Raw genomic sequence first — 18,437 nt, 5'->3', positions numbered from 1 at the left:
TGGTTCCAATGGATGTTTTGGTTCCCCTAAAGCAGTCACGTCAACTTCAATCAAAAATTTTATTTTTTGAAAAAGCATTCACTTTGAAATCATCAAGCAGGCCGTAGGATTGCTGTGTCTTATCTGCCATGATCCTGGTGAGCATTGCTGGCTATAAGAGGCTTTCCCCCCTCGGAGCTGCTGCAATGTGTGCTTCTTTTCGTGGGTGGTGAAATTTGACATACCACTTAAACGGTTCCTTCTAAGTTTTCTTTATCCTTAATCATCCAGATCTCACCATGACTTCCATGGTACCATTTCTGCCCTTCTATAGTGGCATCTTAGATCACAGTAACCTCTAATTGAGGAGCCATGTACATGTAAATTCCGGCTTCCATTATACAGTAGAAAAGTTCATAAATACTCCTTTCCATACCCAAACCAGATAAAAATAAACATCTTAAAAAAGCAAAGATAAGTAGAAAAACTCAAGAAAGCAAAGGCTTGATTTTTATGCTAACATAGTTATTACTTTCCTCTTCATTAACATACAAATAGCAGCATTTCAGTTCTGAGCAATTGCTACTTTGACAGGCTGTCTGATATATCATGTAAAAGTTACTGTGGTGCTCCATCTGTCCATTCTGCCTGTGCTTGTGGAGGTGGGTCAGACCTCGTTTAAATCACTGCCAAATTTAACTCATTTTAGGCAAAGAAAAACAAACACTTACTAAGCTTAGAACAGCCAAGTTACATACAGTTGAGTCACAAATGTCAAGAACTTGACTTTGGGATTATCACATAATTATTTTCTTATTACAAGCTAAGAAGAACTCAACAAAGTTAATTTAATAAGATGAGTTTAAGCATTTTTAACACAATATCATTCAAGAGGGCAAGAGCATAAAAATAGTATCTAATCATAAAATCAACAAGGAAACTAAAGAATAGGGAAACAAATTTCAGAGAAAAAATATTCATCTTGTTGACCATTTGATTTTATGCATCAGATTCTGCTGAAAGAATTTGTACATCCCCCCTGTCCAGTAATCTTGACTTGGATATTCCTAGCATGGCGATTACGGTTCAGTGACAAACTCCTGAGGAACTTAAGAGCCATAACGGCGAAGAATGAATCTTGATGTCCAACCTTCTGTTTCTGAAGTGATCTCCATGGCATACAGAACTGCTTTGAGACTGTGGATCACAAATCATGTTGTAAAAGAGGTTTGCTTACATTCCACAAAAACTCAGAACTGTCTTTGCCTGTCTGGTGTGAAAACCCCAATGAGCAGACTTCACAAGAAATGTCCTTTTATATTATTTGATACATGTCTACAGTGCCTTAAAAAGTACAACAAAACAATATTTTATAGAAATACTACACCTTCTAGGTATAACTGGGTATAAATAAATTGCTTTTTTTTATGTGTCTTGCATTTGTATCAGTGTCAACTTATTGCAGGGCGGCCTTTTGGTCTGTCTCTAGCCAGCATTGCACATCAAGATAATACTTTTTTTGTTGTTTTCCCAATTTTTTTTAAATAACTCAATCTTTGGAAAACATGTTATTGGCAATTTTTCAGAGTTTGACTGTTTTTGTATAATTTTGTTTAGAGAGAGTCCAACTTGCAGTGAAAATGCTCTCCAGAATATGCCAGAAAATAACAAAATGAACTGCACTAAGCCATGCCATACCACTGAGTCTAACCATAAGCATTTGTGTAAACTGTTGTGGCTGTTCTATTCGTGGAGGAGTTGAACAAATCAAGACACGGGTTTGGATATACTAATGACATCTAGACCTATTGAATTAAGTCTTATTTGAAGAGTCTCAAAATTAGGGTACACTAGAATGGAAACGAATGTTACTTGGTTACAATTCACGCCCAATAGCCTCCTCATACATAAAACTTTTCAAAAAGCTGAGTAGTCTTGCATATGCAATTTGTGGCAGTGATAAGTGCACAGCCTTTCATACAGTGGAGACTAAACTCCTCTGCACTTTATGATCTCACAGTGCATCACACGACTTCCTAAATCAACACTCATTTCACTTGTTAAAACCCAACATGCACTGAATTTTGTATTTAATTAACCATTTGGATGATTATAGTGAATTATTGTACAGGGCGCTCATTTTGTCCAGCACTTTGTGAATACAAAGTGTGCTGCTTTTCAAAACAAGTTCTTCTATGTGTCAGTCACATATAGTAATATAAAAGTGATATACTGTAAAATCACTGATGGTTCCATATGTATGTATTGTTAAATCGGGTCGGGGAGAAGGACGGGAAACCCAGATATTTCTCAAACCAGTGACTCTCTAATCTAGGGGACTTAAATGGTATTTCTAGGCCAGAAGAAAGTAAAATTATTTTACAATACTTGAGATAAATCATGGATAAAATAGTTGTTCCACTTTTGGGAGCATTGTCTAACTAAAATCTAATTTTGCTTTAAAATCATTACATGGAGCAGGAGTGTCAAACTCCAGTTCTCAAGGGCCGGTGTCCTGCAACTTTTAGATGTGCATCTGCTGCACCACACCTGAATAGAATAATTTTGTCATTAGCAGGGCTCTGGAGAACTTATCAACACAAGGAGGAGGTAATTAAGCCATTTCATTCCAGTGTTTTGTGGCACATCGAAAAACTGCAGGACAGTGGCCCTCAAGGACTGGATTTGGACACCTGTGACATGGAGGAATGTTTGTTTTGCACCATCAATAATTCCAGTTTGAGCTCCAGTCATATGGCCTGAATAAACATCACCCTTAAGTTTGGGTTAATTCCATTGATAAGACTGACAATATTTTCTCTCACACACATACGGACACACACGAATACTCCAAGCTGGTGAAAGATTCATTAGTGTGAGGATGCAGAGATCAGCAACATTCAAATGGAAGTTGCTTCATATTTAACAGTCTTGGGGGGAGAGCCAAGGCTTGTGGTCCAATAGTATGCAATTTTCATCAAAGTGATGGGAGATGATTCATTAGACGCTGAGAGCACTGTGCCAGAGAAGATAACTCAAACATTCCACTGCTTTGCTCTCCTCTGTGCACTTGTGTGATTATTTATTTGATTAAACAAATAAAGCATATCTATAAAGTATATAAAGTATATTATTAGGTGGCATATATATATATATATATATATATATATATATATATATATATATATATATATATATATATATATATATATATATATCACTGGATATATACATAAGGCATCAGTATATCACCCGAGAGGGCAGGGTTCGAATCCAGTCTGGGTCCTTAGGCAAGACCCTTCAAGCTACTGCCTACCTCATACCATGAGAGATACTAAGTTGCGTAACATGCCGGCTCAGACGTCGCCCGGCCAAACAAGGTCTGCGTCAGGTGTTGGGGAACCAGAGCACCTTGATGACAAATGGGCTACTGGAACAAGACGGAAATGGGCGAGAGATGAAAATGTGGATCTGTTGGAATGCTACTACTCAAGTAACCCTAGTGAGAGAGGTTACATGCAAAGACTGGGGAAGGAATGGTTACTTCGACATCCCCAGTCAACACTAAGTGCTAAACAACTAGTAACTCAGTGTTCCAACATCCGCAAACGGCAACTGCTATCACAACTTGAGATTGACGAGATACAACACAAATGCTACGGCAAAAGGGAGGAACCCGGATGTCAGGACTGTGGGGACTTAACTACAAGTCCCCACCCAGTGAGGGGATACACGGCCCCAATGAGCGAAACAGAGCTGAACGAGACAGCTGCTGACCTGAGAGAGAGAATCATGACCCGAATGACAACCAGGCCTCCTCGGCGCCAATTACAACGGCTGAGTGAAGTACCATCAGAAAGTCTCATTGAGAATGTGAATGCAGCATTGAGAACGATCCCTACCAACACCATAACAGAAACCAATGAGCTGATCTACAACTCAGCATCAGTGATCCTTGAGATACTTGGCTATAAGAGCAACCATGAGACCCAATACCCACCATGGAAAAGACGGTTAGAGGCTAAAATCAAGGTAACAAGGAGGGAAGTGAGCCAACTGTCAGAGCTCCACAAGGGTGCAATGAAAAGACCAGTACCCAGAAAGTACAGTCAGATGCCCATACCTGAAGCACTTGAAACTGCCAAACAGAGGCTCCAAGCCTTGTCCAGCCGCCTAAAGAGATACACAAGGGAGAATGAATCCAGAAGGATTAACCGGCTCTTCTCCACTCAACCAGCTAAGGTGTACTCTCAATGGCAGGGTAATAACAACAGAGCAGACCCACCAAGGCTGGAGACTGAACAATACTGGAAAGGCATATGGGAAAGGAAGGCGTCCCACAACAGCAATGCACAGTGGCTGATCTCTCTACGAGAGGACCACAGCAACCTCCCTGAGCAAGCCCCGGTAACCATCACTGTGACAGATGTTCAAGAAAGAGTCTCAGGCATGAAAAACTGGACAGCACCAGGGCCTGACATGATCCATGCCTACTGGCTAAAGAAACTCACTGCTCTCCATGAGCGACTGGCAGCCCAAATGAACCAGCTGCTACAAAGTGGGACTCACCCTGAATGGTTAACTGAAGGGCGAACAATCCTAATCCAGAAGGATCCATCAAAGGGTCCAGTCCCACCCAACTACCGACCAATAACCTGCCTCTCCACAACCTGGAAGCTCATGTCAGGCATCATAGCGGCCAAGATAAGCAAACACATGGATAAACACATGAGCACGGCACAGAAGGGTATCGGTGTAAATACCAGAGGAGCCAAACACCAACTCCTCGTAGACCGCACAGTTGCCCGAGACTGCAAAACCCGACACACCAACCTGTGCATGGCTTGGATCGATTACAAGAAAGCCTATGACTCAATGCCGCATACTTGGATCATTGAATGCCTAGAGATGTATAACATCAACAGGATTCTGAGAGCCTTCATTGCAAACTCGATGAAGCTGTGGAAAACCACCCTTGAAGCCAACTGCAACCAAGAAGATGCTCTGTCCCCGCTACTGTTCTGCATAGGCCTGAACCCCCTCAGCCAAATTATCAACAAGACTGGCTATGGATACCGACTCAAAAATGGGGCCAACATCAGTCACTTGATGGATGACATCAAGCTGTACGCCAAGAGTGAGCGAGACATCGACTCACTGATCCACACCACAAGGATCTACAGCACTGACATTGGGATGTCATTCGGACTAGAGAAGTGTGCTCGGCTGATCACAAAGAGGGGGAAGGTGATCCGCACAGAAGGAGTCTCACTCCCACAAGGAACAATAGCAGACATAGAGGACAGTTACAAGTACCTAGGTATACCACAAGCAAATGGCAACCTCGATGAGGCCACAAGGAAAGGAGCCACAGCTAAATACCTCCAACGAATAAGGCAAGTCCTGAGAAGCCAGCTCAATGGCAAGAACAAAATCCGTGCGATAAACAGCTATGCCCTGCCAGTAATCAGATACCCTGCTGGAATAATTAGCTGGCCAAAGGAGGAGATAAAAGCCACAGATATTAAGACTAGAAAGCTACTAACCATGCATGGAGGGTTCCATCCCAAATCCAGCACCCTGAGACTGTACACGAGCCGCAAGGAAGGAGGCAGAGGACTAGTGAGTGTGAGAACCACTGTCCAGGACGAAACAACTAAGATCCATAAATACATCAGGGACAAAGCCTCAACAGACAATGTGCTCAGTGAATGTCTCAGACAACAGGGAACGGAGGTTGAGGTGCCAGAGATACCATCATGGGAGGACAAGCCCCTACATGGGATGTACCACCAGCAAATAACCCAAGTGGCTGATATCAGTAAATCCTACCAATGGCTGGAAAAAGCTGCACTCAAGGACAGCACAGAGGCCCTCATCCTGGCCGCCCAGGAACAGGCCCTAAACACCAGAGCAATAGAGGCCCAGATCTACCACACCAGACAAGACCCAAGGTGTAGGTTGTGCAAGGAGGCCCCTGAGACAGTCCAGCACATCATAGCAGGGTGCAAGATACTGGCAGGGAAAGCGTACATGGAGCGACATAACCAAGTGGCAGGCATAGTGTACAGAAACATCTGTGCAGAATATGGACTGGAAACCCCGAGATCAAAGTGGGAAACACCCCCAAAGGTGGTGGAGAACGCCAGAACTAAGATCCTGTGGGACTTCCAGATACAGACAGACAAAATGGTAATGGCAAACCAACCAGACATTGTCGTAGTAGATAAACATCAGAGGAAAGCCGTTGTGGTTGATGTAGCAATACCAAGTGATTGCAACATCAGGAAAAAGGAGCACGAGAAACTGGAGAAATACCAGGGCCTCAGGGAAGAACTGGAGAGGGCCTGGAAGGTGAAGACCACAGTGGTGCCTGTGGTCATCGGGGCCCTCGGGGCAGTAACCCCCAAACTGGAGCAGTGGCTACAACAGATCCCAGGAACAACATCAGACATCTCAGTCCAGAAATGTGCAGTCCTTGGCACAGCCAAGATACTGCGCAGAACCCTCAAGCTCCCAGGCCTCTGGTAGAGGACCCGAGCTCAGAGGATAAGAACCACCCGCGGTGGGTGAGAAGGGAATTTTTATATATATATATATATATATATATATATATATATATATATATATATATATATATATATATATATGCAAAGCTATCATTTTAAATTTATCAAGTTATCTGTGAAATTGTCTACAAATTTCACACACCCATAATTTGTCATTTAAAGATGAAATGAGGATTGAGGGCTCAACATAATTTGCCTGCAGATTCCCAAAAGGTTGTTTGCTTTGCTAAATATTCAGTTGGCACTGACTAATAATAATATTTAATGTGGGTAAGTCCATATTCACACATAAGTACTTCTGAACATCAGAAAAAAAAATCCAGAAGGACATTTATATGCTCCAGCTTTGTTGTGCATAAAGGCTCTACCGTGTAAAATGTTTTGCTTCCCCATTTGACATTTTCATTACTTTCTGCTTTAATTTGTGAATGAAGAGTGATTTTTCACTGTGTGAAGTTTGATCCTGGGGCTCACACACTTTTGGACCCATTGTAGAGAGTGAAAATAACTGCAAGCTATGCCATTTTTAAAAGCATCAGTCAGCTTTTCCAATGGATGTAGACTGACCCATTATGTTATAAATTATATCACATTATTCACTTTTTTGGATTTTACAGTGGAATTCAATTTACTTTGAAACTGCTGAATAATAAATGTTCTCACTTTAAACATCAGCTTTTTTTTACTGGAAGATCACTTCCAAGAAAATGACATGTAAAAGGTTTCCCTTTTTCCATTGCATTTCAAAAAAATTGTGGCTGATTGAGACAGATCCTGTCAGAAGTTTTAAAATTATGCATGAAATGGCTAATCAGTGGTAACTTTTCAAGTAAAGCCATTTCCACTGAACCTGCTAAAAGGATGTTACTTCAGCTGACAAAGTCGAAATGAGGTTTGGCAGTGACAAGCAAAGATTGCCTCCCTTCATTTTGCAGCTATCTTACTTTAAGCTCTCAAGAGACCAAATCTGACCTACTTTAACTGTATACTTGTTTGGAAACAAATACTGAATACCAAAATTACTATTTTTTATCACATATTTCTTTTGTCCTCACCACACAACTTGTATATCTGTATATATATATAAAACAATAAGTATCTTGGTGTCTTGTTCACAAATGATGAGAAGAAGATGGATTGACTGTCTATGGCCTCATCTGCAGGAATGTAGGCACTGCTCTAAGACTTTTTGGGTCTTAGAGCTGACCCAAAAAGTTTAAGTTCTCAATTTATTAGTCTGGCTTCAAATCTCACCCTAATAACTTCACAAATAGTCTTGATATTGACTAAGATTGGAAGAAAATTTGTTTACTCCATAGGAGCCATACAGGCACTCATTCTCTGTGTCAAGATTGGTCAGTTAAGGTTGTTCAGGCATCTGATCACGATGCATTCTGTAAGTCTCTGTTTGGAGATTTTCAGTCCATATGCACTGGGCAAACGTGACACAGAGGCCTGTTCTACCCTGGAGTGTGTCCTTGTGTAGAGGGATGTGTGCTTTTTTTTTTACCCGCTGCACCTCTTTTATAATGTAAAGCACTCTGAACTGCCTCGTTGCTTAAATGTGCTTGACTTGACTTAACCTTTTCTGATGCTCCCTCTAGCTTCATTTCAGCTGGAAAGGTCCATTTGTGGTCAACATGTACTCAATAACACTCATTATTGTACATGCTTTTTGCGTATGACTGAATGCTGCTCCTACAAAAAGCAACATTTTCAACATTCCCATATGTAATTTGAGTTAAATTCGTAAGGGTCACCAAACCCCAGTTGTGATTGCATGTTTATAGTCTTGCTGTTAATCTTTGGTTGGTTTGTCTCACTTTGGGACATGTGTATTTCATTTAGCTCAGCACACATGTAAGACAAGCGCCTTGTACTTGTAACATGTTGAAGCAGCAGAGTACAACAGCCAGGTCAGGAAGCTGTTTTGCTTTTTCGCCTGGCTGCTGTGAAGGCTCAGAGTTTGAAACATTTTCCTGGGAGCCCCCATTCTTGCAGCAACAAAAAAGCTCATTATCGAATGCTGTTGTATGGTGTTTATGGAATGTTGACAAAACAGAAAAGAAAGAAAAAAAGTGAGTCAATCTGAATTGAAAAGTGTACCCTGAAACTAAAGCAAACTGAGCTGTGGATTTTGTGAAATATTGCACCTCTATCCCCTCTCTATTATATTGTGAAATTTTGTAGTTAGATATCCACTTCAAGTCAACCCAGTGCAATTGAAAGATTTAGTTTTAAATAGTATGCATATTGTAAGTACTCTACAGATCAAAATCCTTTTTTCCATCAGAGCGGTTAAATGTCTATGTACTTTTTTAAACCCAAAATATACGTTGTCTATTTTTCTCTTCAGGATATCTCCAAGGTTCAGAGAATTGTTTCCTCTAGTAAATCACCCATGAACATCAGTGAAATAAGAAGAGAGAGTGTTGGAGTTAAAGAGTGCCAGATGGAAAAGGTGAGCTTTTGGAGTAATTAGTGGTAAAACCACAGGGCTTGTATTCATGAGCTTCATCTTTTCATGAAATTCATACTACATCAGAAATCAGATCAACCAATTAAAACTAATTTACAAGATCTTTAGCAAGTTTCACCTTGGTGATGAAGTTGTTTCAAATTCTTATCTGATTCTTGTTTAATAACGATTACTTAGACTTTGTTTTTTGTTTTTGCATATGGTTGAAAAATAATACAACCTTCCTGGTGTTGTATTGTTTCACTAAATAGACTTATTTGTTGTGAATTATTTAGAGATGCCATTTTGGACATACTTTGAGTTCTAATGTATTTATTCAGGACATGGGAATTTCTCTCATAAGAAACAAGTTGCTTATGAGAGTAAAATTTAGATTTTACTAGATTTAGATTTAGTTAAACTAATTAAACTTTAGCTTTATTAACATGAAGCTACATATTTTTTGAAGTTTCAGTAATACTTTTATAACAAATTTGTCAGATTATAATTTTGAATGATTGCAACTTTGTATTAAAAGTGTCATGATTTACTGAATGACATTTTATGACAACAGTCATAAATATTCATAAAAACTTACTCATGTTTATGACAGGTGTTATGTAATTTTCATGACAGTGTCATGTCAGTCTTATTCACAACCGGCCAAATAAAGTGTTACTAAATGTGCTTTATTGAAATAAAAAAACCTAGATCGGAGTTTCTAGATCTGCTTACCCTGCCAGATTAAGTAATTAGAGTGAAAAGGTTTCCCACAGTGGAGAAAGGGAAACCTCACAGACCGATGGCCATTGATGCATTATTTGACCAGTCAGGCTTTTGTGTTAGATTGGCCTGGGAGAAGCCATTGCTCAGTAAAAGACACATGAGAGACCACTGGGAGTTTGACAATAGCCAGCTGAACACCTCTCAGACTGTGAGGCAAAATTCTCTGTTCTGATGAAACAAAGATTGAACTATTTGTCCACAATTCCCTACACTGTGTGCAGAGGAAAGAAAGCTGCAGATATTACCTCTTTAATGCTACCCCTACAGTCAAACACAAGTGCTGTCAGATTGTTTTTATTTTCCTTTTATAACTGAGCTTGGAAAATAATAATAATACAGTATCAAATAGCCTTACTAAACAGGAAAGATGATTTTAGATTATGTCCTATTTGTTTTTGTTTTATTTTGGGAAGAGAATATACATTTGTCCATTTGTATTTTGCAACTAGCAACAACCTTTTTTTGTAAACTGAAGACATTGACTGCTGTATAATCAATTATTTGTAGATTTAATTTTAGATTTCCAACAGATCAACTAAAGCTTAAATCAAAGTTATATCTGGTGAAAGAAAAATCAATCAATGATTATGATTGATAAAACGTTTTGCTCACGAATATGGTTGTGCTCACTTAATTTGGTTTTAATCTAAACAGAAAGATAATACAGTCACTGCTCTTGTTCGTCTCCTACAGACTGCAGGTGAATGCTTCCAGAATCAGACGGATGGATCAGCCCCAGAAAGCAAAAGCCTATCAGACATTCAGGTAAGCTACATAATACTTCATCTGCCATTTCTTTTATGGAAAACTTGGCTAATTATTAATTACAGAGACTATTTCATGCTTTGAGTTAATTTACTGCATCACCGAGTAGCCTAGTCAGTGGATTTTTATAATTGCTATTTAAAGAGGAGAGAATGGTAATTTGTGGCTATTAAATTGCATATCCTCCATATTTAGGCTCTTGGCTATTTACCTCAGAACCTTTTTAGGACATGAGGATGATATTATCAAGTTGTTCCAAAATTAAACTGTTTAGATAAAATAAAAAAAATAAAAAAAACATTTAAAACTCAATCTCCTGGGAGAACCTGAACAAGAAAACATGAACTAGGTTGGATGTAACAGTAGGATTTGATGAGACAAGAGATGTTGAAGCTGGAGAGTTGATTACTGACAAGGAGCAGGTGGTTGATTAGAAATTAGGTGTAGCTGTGAGGGAAGGCAAGTAACTGAAGTGAGATGAGGAAATGGCAGAAATGGCTGACAGAACACAAAAGGAATGTGGGAGTAGAAGTTAAATACCAAAATAAAGCAAAACACAAAAATACAATTCCAAAGATCAAAAGCTGCAATTTTAAAGACTTCTATAGGAAAGACCACCTAAACCTATCTAGCAGGATTACAACATAATTGATGACAACCACTAATCAAAAGATATTGAAATAAAAGAAGGAACACCACCTACATCATGTTGCTAAGAAAAGGCCACCAATCCAGTCAAATTCAACACTCAATGTGTCAGTGACATCTACATAGTGTGATTTTCAATGGTCTGCCAAATTCTTTGCATAGTTGTCTCCGTCAATCTATTATTGAACTGAGTCACACCTGTTTGGCAGATGGCAAAACAATGCATCTCATTTTAAATGCAGTGCAATACATCGGAACTGAGCAACTGTCTTCCATTCCAAGTGGCAGAAGTCCATATTTAGAACACGCATGCCTAGAATTCAAGAAAAGTTTGACACAGTTCCAATGGACACATTTGAGTGTTGGTTTGTTTTATGCTAGAAAGCATGTTTTGTTTGTTTTTTGTCTTCATGTCAGGGGAGATGTGTTATTTTATGTGATGCAGAAGCAGTCTACATGAAGTGATTCAGTTATTTTATTTTATTATTATTTTTCATGAAACTTTCGTGTGATGGTCTGACTTCCATGAGTTACCAGCGTTTGAGTGTTATGTCTCCAAGAAGCTGAACTGGTTAAAGATTTCAAAAATGATTTTGTCATTATGAGTCTTGTCATATGTCAATTGCAAATATTCTAGAGTTTTATGGGATTTGTGCATTGTATTAGAGACATTTCTCTATTGATTAAACAACAGATAAATCATGTTTCATTTATCTGAAATGAAACAACATTCCAGAGAAATATCTATTCATCAAATATAAATACCTATGTGTTTTTGCAAAAGTGATATCTAACATCTTTCCCTGCTTTCCAAACCTTTTCAGTGTTTCCTTTATTGCATGGGAAATTTTTCAAATTGGCTTACCACAGCAAGCCTACAATCAACTCTTTCCCCACATCCCTCATTCACAGCCCTTTTGCCATTCAGGGTGTAGTAAACAATGTGATTAGTTGTAATTTGCATTCCGGTCCCTGCGGATCAATCTGCATCAAGGCACTCTTCGTTTCAGTCAGTCTACCTTCATTATGTGTCCTCATGTTCGATTTATGAGACTGAAAACTAGAGAGGCTTCTAGCTTGATGTGAAGATGTTCTTTGAAGGGTGGACAAAGAAAAATGGCATAGCATGACTCGGGACTTCATGAAATTGAGTGATTTTTAGACTTAAGGTCCACATAAACTACTTCCCATTCATACTAATAAAGAATTCAGATTATTTTTTTCAGTTTGAGAAGTGATTTATTCTGCATAAATTGCTTGTAAGAATACATATGTTAATGACTTCAACTTCACTCTTTTGCAGTAAAATTTATTATTCATTTAATGGGTTGGAAATTGAGAGTCTAACATTTTCCCAGCATTTGCATACACAGGTGTAACACATTTTTTAACACTGATGGGCATGCTACCACATACTTCCTTATACTTCCTATCTCACATATTCCTTAACATTGAACAAGTTAACCTGTTTTTATTTTTATTTAGCTCTGGAGCAGAACCTGTCATAGCTCTTATGTGTTCTTACTTTTTGGTGTACAAAGTAGAACAAACTAAAATTGTAAACCTTGTGATTAAAACACTGGCGTTTTAGTCGTGATAACTTTGAAACTTTGTTAAAACTTTAGAGACCTAGATCATCGCTCTTATCTTGGCCTTAAATAAGTTAATTTTGAAACACACTTCAGCAGCAAGCTATCAGCAGTCCCTTATCTCAGAAACATTATCTCACTTTCCTAAAATAATGGCTTAAGTCTAAAATAGTAATCACCACCTCAATTTTGCAAGAAGATAATTTAGGCAAAAAAAACAAAAACAAATTGATTTAAATCTTCTGTGACTGACATGTATTTTATTGTGATTTTAGACTTTATAAGACTAAGAAGAAGAGCCTGGTTGTGAAGTGAAAAGAGAAAATGTACAAAGTTTCATTTTCTTTGTTAATCAATACAAGTCTGTAAATTGAGGCATGTATCTGAAATTGCAGATACATGCAATTTCAGATACACTCTGCCTCCAGCTATACTCATATTACCTCTATGTAAGATTCAGTATTATTAAATGCATTCAGAAGAACTCCAAGTTATTTCTCTCCACCAAAACTGTAGGACTGGAGGAGCAGCCCTCAGTCCTTTAGTTACTCAGAAGTAACTAAATCAGAATTCAGAACTTGCAAAGGACCTTTGTAATAATATTTAACTAACAGAATGTAACTATTAGGGTAAAATTAACTCTGCTTTTGCATAAAATCAACTAACACCAAAACATTTAACACTTTTGGAACTTCTGTGTGGAGCTAGGTGAAAATTAGATGTACCTTTTTTGTTTGTTTTTCAATTTAGTTTATACCTTTACTACTCATTTTTATTTGCCATTTTTCTTGCATTTTGTTTCAAGATGAACATTTAATTTATAGTCTACTGCCAAGCTGAGCTGTGTATAACTCTTTCTTAGCAGTCAGCAAGCCTCAAGGCATTCTCTGAAGTGACACTGGTGAGCACTAAACAGATGCTTGGAGAATGTTCTTTTTCACAGTTTATGTGTCATCTCTGTCATTGCCAAAGATGACTTAAATTATTAAAAAGGAAGAGAAGGCTGCTCTGGATCCTGAACTCGAATCACAAAAATATAAAGATTCAGTTTTAATGTGTCGTAAACTATAGACATAAATTAGAGAAACAAGTGTTTTCAAAGTGACTTTTTTCATTTGTAATGTTTAGATGTTACATCCATTAATAAAAACTTTGAGTTCATGCACAGAGTGAGCAGCAACCTTTTTTTCATCAAGATTAAGTCCATAACTGCAAGCTTTGTATTAAAACCCTGCAACAGAACTAACACTATTTTGTGCAAGTTTTATGAGTTTTATGATTTTTTCATAGCACACCAGGAAAACAACTGTAACATGAAGACCCAACACAATTGCACATCATCAGCTTGGAAGTTCTCCTCCATCCTACACTTAGAGGATGCAATGGTTAAATTGGGTGCACAGCATAGAGACACACAAGCACCAAACAATAAAAAAATAAAAAAGAGAGCAGCCAGAGTTTCCACATCAATAATTTATGGATGAAACACTTCTCACCATCCATAGTAAAGTGCACAGCATTGCACAAACTGTTATTTATCTAAGGAAACCAAAAGGAGATGATACAACTGGCCTCGATGTTGAGCTGCTAGAGAGATCAGTGTACATATGCTGCCTATCAAATCAAGCTCTAAAATGCATACTTCAAAAAAAGATAGTATCAGAATTATTATTTACAAAATGCTTTACATTTCAGGAATATTTAAATTGCCATTGTATTGCTGAACAAGGCAAGATTAGAGAAGCAAAGAGAAAGAAATTGTCCAAATCTAACAGTCCATTCTATAATTTATATTAGATAAAGCAGTGTAAGTTTAAGTAAATTGTTTCACCATGCGAGGCTTATAAATCACATTGATTCAGTTCACACAGAGTGATATATTTCAAGTATTGCTTTAGTTCTGATTGTTATGGCTTACAGCTATTGACAATTCTAAACTTTGTTTCTCTGAAAATTTTAATATTACCTTAGACAAATATTAAAATAAATCTTTACACAAAAATTCCGACCTACTGAAATGTATATAAATGTACTGTACAATACAGAAATTCAATACTTGGACAGGGTTTGATTTTTATGACTTACTGTAGTGCATCAGCCTCTGGGACTGCTGAAGTGTTGAAGGAAGAAGTCCAGGTTGCTTTAATAGCCCACTTACATTTTCAGGTATGGTGCCTTTCATCTTCCTCTTTGCAATACCCCATAGATTATTTTTGGGGTTAAGGTCAGTTGCTGGGAAATTTAGTACAGTGAACCAATAGCTATTAAAGCATGTATGAACGTATGAAGTATTTTATATCTTACAGTTGCTCCCCAAATTATCATTTCCTGTAAAAATGTTATACTTAATACCAAGCAGATTGGATCCGTTGCCTCTCCACTCTTCCTCTGGATCTCTTCATTTCTAAATGAAATACAAAATTTAATCTGAAAAAAGAAGCTGATTTAACATCAGGACATAGACCATGTCCTGGATGAATATGTTTATGATGTCTTTAAATTTCCCTGCAATTCCTGAATGGGCTTTGCCTGACAAGATAAATTATTGTTTGGCTTGTGCACCTTTTTCTATAACACTTTTCCGTCAACTGAATTTTAAATAATTTTGTTTGGATACAGCTCTCAAGAACCAGTGACCTTTTAAAACTTAGGTCCCTGGTGGAAGGTGTAAAGACTGCTGGGCAGATCACATCAGCAGTCTATCCTATGCCACGATCTCCAAAATTAACAGCAAGTAACATTTGAAATACACAAAACTTTGAGGAATGTGACTATATTATTCACCAATTACATTCAGTTCAATCTTTATAATACTAGAAAAATAACATTTCTTTGCTATTCTAATTTCCAAGATACGCCTTTAAGAAACCTGCAGCAATCTCCTACAACCAACTCTGTCCTCTTCCTCCATTTGGTCCTCTTCATCATCAGCTCCTGTGATTTCTACATTCCAATCGATTTCAAAGAGCTCCAATTCAAATCGAAAAGGCTTAATAACGTTATTCATCACTGATTTGGCAGGAGAGAGTCAGACAGTTGGACCATTGCATATTATTTACCTAGAATGCATTGCAGAATGCATTGCAGAATGCATTGCAGAATGCATGGTGACGTTCCTGTGACAATATTTCCTTAAAATTTAGAGATGCCATTTAGAGATTTTTAAATAAACTACAGTATTATTACTGCATTCTTTTTACATCTAAAATAAATATTTACCACATAAAGCCTGTTGTTACAACTAATTTTGGTCCTTTTAAGAACATTTTAAACAAATTCACCTTTTGATTTTTTCTTCCGATTTACCTAATTAGACACAGGCATGTGTTCAAAAGGTGCATGCTAACCTTTCTTATATATTCTTCGAATTAGGGTTTGAGGATAAATGGAAATCTAGCTAGTTTTGTTGTTCTTACGAACTGAAGTTGGCAAAAGATTTGTAGCCTCCAATTTGGCAGCTGGATAAGAGACTGTTCTCAGATTGTGAGCGTGCCAAGCTTGCAACCAGATCCAGATATGATTATGTGTTCCTCCTGAAAAATTGTGAACTCATTTCAGGACAGCTTTTAAGAATTCATAATGACTTAGTTGCTATACAAAAGATCAGATCAATAGCTGATCTAGATTAAAATAGCTCTACGTTTTTGGCAATTATTCATTCTTAGTTGTGAAATTATGAGAGTATCTGTTTTGTTTTTATGTCATCTAGGTTTTGTTTGACTTTATATAGATATAATTACCTAATACCCCACTTTCTAAAGCTCTTTAAAAGACGTAAGATTGATTTCTTACTTTTAAATTCCATCTTAAAAAAAATAAGATCAGAAAAGATTTTGAATCAAATATTTTATTCAAATAATGTTTTTGTTTTCATCAGTTTGTTTTATAAGATGAACTAAATGTTTACTGAAATGGCAAATAACACAGTTTCGTGCCCCATTTCTCAAGAAAATTGTGGACAAATAAAATTTTTACTCTATGTAATTAAAGAGACAATCAGAGAAATTCAATTTTGTAACAAGGTCTCCCTTCTTGTAATATCGCTTTGGTTTTCCTATTGCTGTACATTGTGAAGATTTGTTCTTTTCATAGGTTTTGATGCAGTTTGCTCCAGAACTGTTTGTAGTTGTATTCTGACAACAAAAATGACAATGCAATGTTCATGTACTGTAAATATCAGGGCTGGATGTTTGACATAGTCATAACAAGACCATTTCAGGACGATTCTAAAAATTAAGTTTACAGAAGAAAATGCCTTTATTTTACATTTCTGCTTTAACTTCCCTTCCACCTCGAATCTTGCATTGAATTTCTAAATGATTTATCTATGCAGCCTTATATTTATTTTTTCTCATTCAGAGTGTTCCGGGCCTTATTTAGAGGAGTCTGACTCTAGCTCTATCTCCTGTAATCAACACTATATTCACCTCTGTTCTGGAGAACTGGATCCTTTCTGTATTTTCTGTTGTAAACCTTATTTTTAACTCAACAGCAAAAGGACCAGGTGCAGAGTGAACAACTTGACACAAAGCTGTCACACGACAATAAGGATGCAGACGGCGAGAGCAGCAAAAAGACAAAGCTCCACGAATACAACTGAGCAGACGGCATGTCATCGCAGAGCAGCCTGCATTGCCTGGAGGATCTTTCTAAGAGCACACACTTGCGCACTGTTACAAGGAAAAACGTGCGCCCACACATTTTGACTTACACGCTTACTTTTTAAAACACACACACGCGAACATAGCCAAACACACAAGCAGTAAGACATATGCATATGAGCATTGTTAGAGAAAGCTGAGACACTGGAACTGTCAACAAATTTCAAACTGTCATCTGACAACCGTCATAGTAAAATGGCATGCGTTTAGATATTTTTTTTCAAAGGTAGCAGTGGCACTGGTAACTTGTTTCATGATTGTTCATCTGTTGTTTAATTCTCTGAGTTTTATTATAAGTGAGGACACTGCTTTCTAAATGTGTGATCTTTCTAGAAATACCCTTTGCACTGGTGAGGTCTGACACTGTTTCCTGTGATAAGTATATCAATTGACAAAAAAAGTACTCCTATTATTATTACTACTACTACTACCCAACTTAGAATATTGTTTGTCACTCATTGTAGCAAGGTTAATTTACTCCACATGTTGAAATATAAAGGCTCAAGTTGGCTGGCCAACTGTTCAACGTTTAATATTCAGCACTCTTTCTGCCTTTAAAAGTCCTGAGGCAAAGAGCCAAAGACTCACAATGGGTCGTCTCCCTGAGAATGTGCCATGCACTGAGTAGTAACTCCTAGCTACATGTATCTGTGTTATCTGACCTCCTTGTGTCCTTTAAATAAACTGTAATTTTCAGTAAATGTGTGAAGAATAAATGGTGATTTGTGGAAAAGAAACGAGTGAGCCTGTTTGTGATCCAAGAAATGAATCCTGGTTCAGGTTTTGCACTCTCTGCATACTAACAGCATGCCATACTTTCTTGCATGCAGCTAAAGCGCTTGTATAGAAGGTATCACCTCTTTTCCCAAAAGATAATGATCAGCATTCAGAGATATTTTCAAACACAAATACAGAGTGATGATCCTAACATAGAACAGGAAATATGATTTTTTTTTGTTTAAAATCTTTTAAAATGAATTGT

The 18,437-nt window shown here is 37.6% G+C and overlaps 1 protein-coding gene across 1 annotated transcript in view; it reads left to right on the top strand.

Annotated features, from left to right (window-relative positions):
* luzp2 (leucine zipper protein 2) overlaps nt 1-18,186 on the top strand; it is a 154,493-nt gene extending 136,307 nt beyond the window's left edge. Inside the window, exons 10-12 of the mRNA XM_055036816.1 lie at nt 8,905-9,009; nt 10,486-10,557; nt 17,287-18,186. Of these exons, the coding sequence (XP_054892791.1) occupies nt 8,905-9,009; nt 10,486-10,557; nt 17,287-17,394 (285 nt within the window). The 3' untranslated portion in view covers nt 17,395-18,186. The remainder of the gene's footprint in view (nt 1-8,904; nt 9,010-10,485; nt 10,558-17,286) is intronic.
* The last annotated feature ends 251 nt before the right edge of the window (nt 18,187-18,437 follow it).

Source organism: Poeciliopsis prolifica, unplaced genomic scaffold (assembly GCF_027474105.1).
Source record: "Poeciliopsis prolifica strain line A6 unplaced genomic scaffold, Auburn_PproV2 SCAFFOLD011, whole genome shotgun sequence".
In the NCBI taxonomy this organism is placed as follows: Eukaryota; Metazoa; Chordata; class Actinopteri; order Cyprinodontiformes; family Poeciliidae; genus Poeciliopsis; species Poeciliopsis prolifica.
The sequence above is the reverse complement of the archived record's forward strand: the minus strand, read 5'-3'. Positions and strand labels throughout refer to the sequence as shown.